At 39.5% G+C, this 9906-nt stretch overlaps 1 protein-coding gene across 1 annotated transcript; it reads right to left on the bottom strand.

Moving 5' to 3' along the window:
- Positions 1-2248: 2248 nt before the first annotated feature.
- On the bottom strand, positions 2249-9261 carry LOC143925457 (gamma-crystallin D-like). The gene is made up of 3 exons (XM_077449992.1): positions 9175-9261; positions 4830-5072; positions 2249-2574 (listed from the first exon to the last, which is right to left on the bottom strand). The coding sequence occupies exons 1-3, from the start codon at positions 9181-9183 to the stop codon at positions 2299-2301; spliced, it is 528 nt and encodes a 175-aa protein (XP_077306118.1). The 5' UTR covers positions 9184-9261; the 3' UTR covers positions 2249-2298.
- Between the last annotated feature and the right edge of the window lie 645 nt (positions 9262-9906).

Below are 9906 nucleotides of genomic sequence, written 5' to 3'. Positions count from 1 at the left end.
ATAATTTAAGGTAAATACTTGGTAATTACTTCTCCACTAAGATCATGGGCACTGTCTGGCTTTAGATTATTTCTTTGACTTAGAGTGCCATGGATATATACCATTCTCTACTATGTACACCCTAGAAGTCCCAGTTACATATGGGGGATGGAGTGTGTTTCCCTGATTTCCGGCTGCCTCTCCCTCTCAGCTTCCCGGCAGGGCTCATTGTTTGACCCCCGGCATGTGGTCTTATACGGTTCCAGCTACGGCTTCATGTGAGTACAATTTGCCATGGCCATTTATGATTTTTTTATTTTTGGTCCTTCCCCATAAGGATATATTAATCAGATTATATTTATATTTATATTTTTTCTATAGAACATGGATGCATTTGGCTCCTGACAAATGGATGGAAGTCCATGAAAGGCGTAGAGCCTACCTCGTTGCATCCATGACACATTTATTGTTTTTAGATGACTCTATTTTGTATTTTTTAATCTGCAATGATGCACTCTGGTATATGGAGGATTAGGATGTATTGCTCCTACTTTATCTGTTCATGCCATTTTATCATATGTTGTTCAGTATAGATCTGAAGCGATAATTGTTTACAATGTTATGTGTGCTGTAATGTTTTCTATGTAATGTTTTCTATGCTATGATGATCATTAGTATAAATAAACATACATATGTTTGGACTTTTGTGAATTTGATTGGTTCCACCATGCACGCCTCATCTAAAGTCCCGACCTCCCCTCCTTTAATACACGTACTAGGGATGGGGCCGTGAACCTTTCCTCACATTTCATTTAAAGTCCCAAGCTTGCCTTTCCCCCATTTTTTCATCTAAAATGTAAACATATGAGACCATCTCTCATTGCCGGCTCTCCCTCCTCAAACAGAGACCGCGTGTGAGGAGGGAGAGTGACCTGTGCTGCAGCGTGAGTGAACACTATATAAAACACAGTGCCCACAGAACCTATCAGTGCCACCTGTTCCCAGTGCCACCTATCGGTGCCATCTGTCCCCAGTGCCACCTGTCGGTGCCATCTGTCCCCAGTGCCACCTGTCAGTGCCATCTGTCATCAGTGCCACCTGTCAGTGTCACGTGTCATCAGTGCCACGTATCAGTGCCATCTGTCATCAGTGCCACATCAGTGCCACGTGTCATCAGTGCCACATATTAGTGCCATCTGTCATCAGTACCACGTATTAGTGCCACCTGTCATCAGTGCCACATCAGGTGTGATTGATTCTTTATGATTTTCACCACAGCTTGTAGACTCTCTAACTTTCACAAAGACCAAATAAAATCCACTAATTTGGGTTATTTTTTACCAAAGATATGTAGCAGTATTTATGAAGAAAAATTTATAATTTGCAAAATTTTATCACAGAAACTAAGAAAATTTAGTTTTTTTTCAAAATTTTCGGACTTTTTTCATTTATAGCGCAAAAAAAGAAAAAACACAGAGGTCTTTAAATACCACCAAAAGAAATCTCTATTTGTATGAAAAAAAGGACAAAAAATCATTTGGGTACAGTTTTACGTGACTGAGTGATTGTCATTCAAAGTGTGAGAGCACCAAAAGCTGAAAATTGGTCTGGGCAGGAGGGGGGGGGGGGTGGGTTTAAGTGCCCAGTAGGCAAGTAGTTAAAGTAAAAAAAAAACCTTCTACCTTTAGAATCACTTTAAGTATACTCTAAAGCCAGTGTTAAAGATCTGTATTGATGTCCTTCCCTTTTTCTTTTTTTTATTACACTGTTTCCCCTTTTTTTTTCATCTGCTGTATAATTAAAGCAATTTTACTTTTGGATAGAGTGGAGAGGAATTTGAACACCTGTCAGGTTTTAATTGCTATCCGTACCCCTGTTAAGGAGAGCCCCCTACTCAATTTGTCAAGTTTACTATTATTACTGAGAGTGATCGTGAAAAATCCCCAAATGTTGGCTTGTCACCAGAATATGCATAGAGGGTAAATCTTCCAATTGGGACACTAGTTTTGGTGACCCTGGAGACAACCAGGAATTCCCTCACTTCCTGTCTTAACTATGGGGCAGAAAGTGAAGAGAAATCTTCCTAATGGGACATAGATGGCAAATAAAAAAAACTCCCTTGTTCTATTCAAAATTAAAACAAGATTTGTCTTTAGTACATTCACTTTACCTTTCACTCCACTTCACTTTAAATAATCAGGCTTGTTTAGGGAGCCTTGTTTTTCCATTATCCTGTTGATCCTAAAATTTTAATAAAATTCAAATTGAGAAGTAATATTGTGTTTAAATAATATATTTATTTCAGTATTTATTGTGATGTTAATAGTTATCCAGGATGGGTCTGAATGAGCCAACTTTGCCATTCACAGCACCCCAGTCACCGAATCTCCTGTACTCTCCAGGTCTTAAGAGATACTGTCTTCCTTTGTAGTTGGGCTCCTCATAGAAGATCCAGTTCCCCTGAAGGATGTTGCAAGAGTGGATGTTATTGTACTGGAATTGTTCTTGGACATTGGAACAATCGCTGGAGAATTCCTTCATCTGACCTTTAAAATCCTCTTTCTCAAAGATCTTTATTTGCTGGGAACCTTTATGCTGTAAAGAGGGCAGAAATATTGATCATCAGAAAAAAAAAACTGTTGTAGTGATTTCCATGATACTCCTCTTACTACTGCTTACTCTTGCATGTCCCTTCAGCTCTTTTTACAGCTGGGTCAAAACGAAGTATAGACATACAAAAAAATTAGAAACTTGGAAGTTTAAAGGAGAAGTACAGCCAAAGCTTGTTTGGCTGTACTTCTCCTATGGATCACAGGAGTGCGATCGTTCTGCACTCCTGTGACCCCTTTTCAGCAGAAGGCGGGCTGAAGCCTGCTGTCGGCTGATAACACAGAGCTGGCCCAGGCTCAGGAAAGATTGTGACAATATGGTAAGGATCCACCCACATGCCTGGACTGTTAACCCGGCTCAGCCTCTCAGCCAGCCAATGAGAGCCCAAGCCAGCCACTCCCACCCCTCCACAGCCCAATATATCAGTGAGCGTGATAGTCATCAGCTCTTTGCTCATGGAGCTCTGAAATCAGCAGTGTTTGATCGCTCAGTTCTCAACCTTAGAGCTAGCGGGGGACAGATGCATCATCGGGACTGATGCTGCATCCTCCTAGGTAAGTATTACCTAGGAGGATTATTATTATTATTAATACTAGGTAAGTATTAGTACAAAAAAAATTCCATGTTTCAATTTTAACTTTATTGGTGGATAAGTTAAGGGCATTCTTCTTTCCTCCTCAAATGGTGCTTGTGGAGAAGCTGGAAGAAATTTGTTCCATCATGGCTTTAAAGTATCTCATTGGAATTACTAAACTGAAAGTCAAGTGTGCGTAAGAAAATACCTATATTTAAAGGCACTTTCACACTCACAGTGCCCGGGCGTCGGCGGTAAAGCGCTGATATTTTTAATAGCGCTTTACCATTGTTTTAGCGGCGCTTTTCGGATGCTAGCAGGGAACTTTTAACCCCCAGTAGCGACCGAAAAAGGGTTAAAAGTGCCAGCAAAGCATTGTTGCAGCGGTGCTTTGCCGGCAATTCGGCGGCACTGCCTATTGATTTCAATGGGCAAGGGCGCTTTAGGAGCGGTGTATACACTGCTCCTAAAGCGCCTCAAAGAAGCTGCTAGCAGGACTTTTTTTGACGTCCTGCCAGCGCACCGCTCCAGTGTGAAAGTCCTCAAGCTCTCACATTAGAGTGACAGGAGAGGTGCTTTACAGTTAGTTTTTATTTATTTTTAGTTAGTTAGCTGTAAAGCGCCTCAATGTGAAAGGGGTCTAAATGTTCCTCTATCATCATTTCTGATATGCTCCAAATTCTTTTACACACAACTTTGACCATGTATTTATAGCTTGTTTAAAGTGGTTATAAAATCAACAGATTTGTTTTAACCGTAATGCATTCCCTGCATTAAGGTAAAAAGTCTTCCAATACCAATGCCCCCCAGCCCATCCCTACCCTCCCATCAACATCTACCTGAGTCCTCTCTCGATCCAGCAATGTGCCTGGCTGCAGATCTTCTCTCCCCCTTTCTTGTTCTCATAGGCTACACTGGGAGCAGAGGGAGCCATGGGCTCCTGCTGCTGTCAGCCACATCCTGTGAGGAGGGAGTGGTGGAGGGGGGGGGGCAGGGTTGAGCTGCACTGTGTTGTGCACAACCCGGCTCATGATCAAGCCTGTGCATGTGAATCCTTGGCAAGCAGATGGGAGCACACAGAGAAGAGAAGGAGCCAAGAGTGCTGGCTAGGGTCCCCATAAGAGGAGGTTTGGGGCCACTCCTTGCAAAACCATTGCACCAGCTGTGCATTATGTGACTAGAGATAGGCTGCATTCTTTTTAATCTTTTAGACAACAGAGGTATTTACTGTGGTTATCTTTGACAAACGCAATGCTTGATCGGTATCTTATGGTAGATATATAAACACAGATGCTATCAAGTAGGGGATGCCTGTAGCTTATCTCCTGTCATCCTAGGGTTATTTTGGCATGGTGTTGACGATTATATGCCAATCAGTGCTTGTGCTAGGGAGATGAAGACAATTGGATGGATTGAGTTGTTTCCCAAAAGGAAATTGGGCAAGGCTGACAGCACTCAGTCCACAAAAATGTTATGTGTATTAAGAGCTTAATGCATTTCTGGGAGAGAAATATTTCTGTATTTACAGGGTCTTCAAAGGGAAAAACAGACAAATGTGCATGCATTACAGAAATGAGCTACACATGTATTTATTTTTCTTCCAGTTTTGGTATTACCATTTGTGGAGAATTAAAAATTAAGGCAATCCGCTGCTTGTACTACTTACTGGCTGAATCATGCGACATGATCTGACGCAGTTATTGAATCCCATCCATCTCTGGTACTCAGGATACTCTCCCATCTTCAGGTAATACTGATACCCCATGTAGTTGGGGCACTCATAGATCATCCAGCATCCATTCTCCACACGGATGGAATTACATTGGCCTACATGTTGATGCAGATCAGAAGAGTCTGAGCTACATTCATAGGAGCGCCCTTGGAAGTCTTTGTCCTCGAAAAAGATTATCTTCCAGAAAACAAACAATACATGTATTTATTATATGCACAGTATAATTTATATGTATTCTAGAATTACTGATGCTTACCACATATCCACCATAAGCAGCCTTTAGATTACTGGATTTTCTTCCCTTGCAGCATTGGGAAAAGTCACTCGATCCCCCCATCAACACATTCAGTGTTGATGGGGGAATGCCTCCCACTATGCTATTGTATTCTGCCAGCAGGGGGGAGTGGGGAGCCTTCCACGGAGGCAGAATACAATGATTACTGCTAGCAGCTATAGCCACTGTCAGTAATCGCTTGAAGAAAAATCAGACAGGTTGGTTGTACCCAAGTCGATTAACTTGGGTACAATCAGTCTGCCCATATGTGGATCAAAATTCACCCAGTCCCTGCTGAAATTGCCAAATTTTGATTCCTGTATGTCCAGCTTTATTGCAACTTCTCACAGCATATATCTTTATATTCATTTGTCTAAGGCCACGTACACACGCGGGGACTGTTCGCTCAACTTTGTTCGTCAAACAGTTTCAGCGGACAGTCCGCTCAAAATTAGCATGGACGGACTTGCCCACACACGACGAACGAACAGTCCGCTGAAACCGTGCGCGATGACGTGAACGGCACGTACGACGGGACTAGAAAACGACGTCCTATACACTGCAATGCAACCTTCGGCGTATAAATTCTTTCTGAGCATGCGCGGAACTTAGTTTGACGAACAAGCCTACACACGCGGGGACTGTCCGCTCAAACCAAGTTTCAGCGGACAGTTTTTCGGGATTTCCGAAAAACTTTGTTCGTCAAACTGTCCGCTGAAACTGTCCGCTGAAGCCCACACACGAGCGGACTGTCCACTGAAACACTGTTCAGCGGACAAAGTTGAGCGAACAGTCCCCGCGTGTGTACGCGGCCTTAGACTTAATCTCCAAGCAGCAGAAACACAAAGACCCACACGCACCTGAAGTCATATTCTCATTCAGCTCTAATTCAGATTGGCACAAAATTGTTTTGTGAATACAGACTGCATATCCCTGGTCACAGGTGATACTTGAGTTATTCATATGATGAAATATGATGAATAATATATCACATTATTCTGCATTTGCACAGTGGAAACCAGAAACAATAGGAAAATCAAAAATAGGTTTCACTGCTTACACTCCAGGACCTATTGTTCTTTTAGCCAAATACAGCCATAAGGGCTGGTAATTCAAAATCTTCATAAAGAGTTATAGGTATTGAGGGATTTTCCAGCACTGGTATAAAATTGCTTGGAATCAATAAAATTTTTATCCTTTACTGAGACATACAACAAAATGCTTATATTCTTCCTGATGTTTGGAAATGCTAGTTATATGTCAGGAAATAAATATTGCCCTACCAACTGTCACAGGCAGGGACATGCAGTTAGGTCAGTGGCTGGTGATGCACTGGCTAGTATCAGCGCCAAATACACACAGGTTACATACGCTGCGAACGTTAGAGTGAGAGCAATGATTCTAGCACCAGACCTCCTCTATAACTCTAAACATGTAACCTGTAAAAATGTTTTAAAGCGTTGTCTTTGGAGATTCTTTAGTGCTGAAGTTTGGTGTCATTCAAGTGTGCGCAAATTTAAAGAGTGACATGTTGGGTATCTATTTACTCGGCGTAACATCATCTTTCACATTATATAAAATTGCGCTAACTTTAGTATTTAAAAAAAAAATATATTCATGAAACAGTTTCTTAAAAAAAAAAAAATACATTTAAAAAATTACTGCGCAAATACTGTGTCACATAAAAAGTTGCAATGACTGCCATTTTATTCCCCAGGGTGTCTGCTAAAACAATATAAACAGACCTCAGTTGGAAGTATTTGTCTTTTAGACACATGCCCCCTTCTATGACACTGCAGTGAGAGGCGTACCTCCAATGCAACATTTTTATTGGACAGCTGGGGCCAATAGTACTTTACCATTGGTCCAAGACTCCAAGCTGTCGATTGAGCTCAGTGCCTCTGACAAGAAGCGAGGAGAGGCACTGTGAGCACATCCTCTCAGTCTTATGCAAACAGAGTGTGCCAGCTTGTATTTACACTAGCCACTCTGTATGTAGCTTCTGACAGGTTGCACAAGGAACCCCGTATGTCTGGAATCATAGGTAATAAGAGCCCCAATGTTTGAAGACCAGTGGTGGGGTAGGAATTTAGATACCTACCCCCCAAATTTGGGGTCTCTGTGACCCCAGGTCGCCGAGCTACGACCCTTGAAGTCGATCATTTTTTTTATGTTCATCGCAGGAGAGGCTCTGCCTCACTGCTTCTGCTGACTGCACGTCCCTGGTCACAGGTGATACTTTAGTTATTCATATGATCAAATCATGCAAATATTCCTTTGCTTAAAGTGCACCTTTACCCAGACTATGGGCATAAAAAATATTTACATATTCTTAACAAACAGTAAAAGATCAACAATTCTTACTGGCCTCTCTAGCTGCAGGTACTGGGAAGGAAGGAATTTATCCTCAAATATCACAGCTAAAACTCTGAAGTCACATTTCAGCTTCTTGAAAGGCAAAATATGATCCTTTCACATGCCCATTAACATTCCTAGGTAGTGGTAACCTATGCATATACTCAAGACACTTCATTTAATACAAGTTGTAGGCTATTTACCATATTGCATAATATCTAGGGCAACACTGTGAAAGAAATACACAGCATTAGTTAAAAAAAAAAAAGTACCACAAAAAGTTTACTGTCTATTATAATCCAACATAAATCGGCACCTTTTTTTCCCTGACATAACATAGCCCACCCTCCCTGAATGCATACTTACCTTGATTTCATAGTGGTGTTTGTTTACATCCAGTCATTTTTCTGTCCAATCCTTTGCAACAGTTTACCATAGAAATCCATGGGGTACTCGCTCAAATATCTCAAAGCCTCCACAAAAGTCTATTAAGAGCTACTGGCCAGATGCAGCCAAGAAACATGGGACTTGTGGTGTGTATCAGATCAAGCTACCTATGCATTTGGGGTGAGGGTGTGCTAGGTTAAAGTAGTTCTAAAGTCTGGACCTTTTTTCCCCCAATGCATTCCCTGTTTTAAGGTAAAAAATGTACCAGCGTTTGTATCGTCCTCTCAACTGCCTCCTCTTTTTGGCATACCACCATGAGAAATAGCTTCCAATGGTGGCATTTCAAGAAAGGGATCAGCCAAGAGTGCATAGAGAAGGTAATAAAAAAACATTGCATAGAGCAGGTAATAATAATGTTTGCTATTTTAATAAAAAAATTGCCTTTGCAAATGCTTTAAATCAGAAAGGAGGCAAAAAGGATAAAACCACTTTGTTTTATAGTCCACTTAACATTTCTTTCCAAAACGTATGTTTCATTCATTTCTAAGCATTCATTTAAAAATAATTGGTGCTTGTTTCTTTCATAGCTGGAATGGTTTTAATTTTAGTTTTGAGTTTTTATATTTTTTTGTGAGTTGAAACCATTGTATTCAGAGCATTGCTATGAGAAATAGCATACTACTATAACAGTAAAAACTACAATGCACATATTATTACCCAACCATGCACAAATATGTTAATTTTTGGGGTTCCTGGCTCTCAAATTAACTAAGGCAACATATTTTGGTGCAATAATACAAATTGTTTAAACATTTGTCACTAAGTTTTAAATCTCAAATTAATTAATGCATACTGGAGCTGCTAATTTTGGCCTGGATATTCAAGCATCAATGGCTTCTGAATGGGTAACAAACAGGTTAAAGGTAGAATTATGATTTAAATATTATGATATATACATTAAAGCTTTTTTGAATTTTGTTAGTTGTACATTGTTGATAAGATAATGGTTTTAAGTAGTTTACTGAAATATTTATGCATAAAGAAGTTATTGAAAATATTTTTTATTTGAAGTTATATATTTTATAGCATTTTATTTCCTTTTTGTTTTTTGAAATATCTTTTATAGTAAACAAGTGAGTATTCTATATAATAGAGCAGAAGGTTATTTCTGTACAACTGTTATTAAATAATGATAATAACAATAATAATAATCATAATAAAAACAACAAATACTAAATAAAAAATAAACTAGCTTAGTTTTACCTTTCCCATCCTGAAACCAACTGAACAATGAATACTGCAGGAGCCACTGAAAAAATAATTTCATGCCCTTTAAATACTCTGGAAAATCCACACCCTGTCTATTTTATTATCTTATTACAATGTTTTTTTTATTTTATTTGGAACCACAGACTAATGAGTATAGACATGCTTTGTTCTTTTTTGCATCATTCTTTAATCACACTGTTGAAGTACTTTGTAATTTGCTGAATTTGCCTTCCTGTTATTGAAAGCGATTAATCCATCCACTGGAATGAAAACTCATCAGCACATTTCCTGGGTATACAGAGATTGCATGTGATAGAAGGTGGAAATAGAGCAAATAGTAGGCAATTTTAAAACAGCAACCTGTTATAATAACAAAGTATATTTTAAATCTGCTATCTAAACTATGGACAAAATAATTACCTAAGGTTAGTTTTGAATATTAGTGGTGACATTATTCTTTGGGTTATTATGCTGATCTATCATAAAACTGGTGAAGTTAAGACACTTCGAGGATAGTTTACTAAAGAATATGTTTTCTTACCAAAGAAAAATGTTCACTCAGTCTTTTGTAAAGAATAAGCCATTCATGTTTTTTTCAAGACCCAATCTTATTTATAGACTTGCCCTTGTAATCTAAAGCAAAATAGTGTTATTTATAATTCCCTTAAATAGAACTGGGCAATCAAAGTGTACACAGCCTTTAGGCATATTTCCACGTTTGAAACC

The sequence above is a fragment of the Lithobates pipiens genome, unplaced genomic scaffold (genome assembly GCF_037356315.1).
Source record: "Lithobates pipiens isolate NorthernLeopardFrog02 unplaced genomic scaffold, aLitPip1_a1.2 Scaffold_22, whole genome shotgun sequence".
Lineage (NCBI taxonomy): Eukaryota > Metazoa > Chordata > Amphibia > Anura > Ranidae > Lithobates > Lithobates pipiens.
This window is presented reverse-complemented; position numbering and strand designations above follow the sequence as displayed.

Excerpts from the sequence above, each read along its gene's own strand:
- LOC143925457 (XM_077449992.1), bottom strand. Across the intron at positions 2,575-4,829 it reads CATGTCGCATGATTCAGCCA|CATAAAGGTTCCCAGCAAAT; the intron begins GTAAGTAGTACA and ends CCCTCTTTACAG.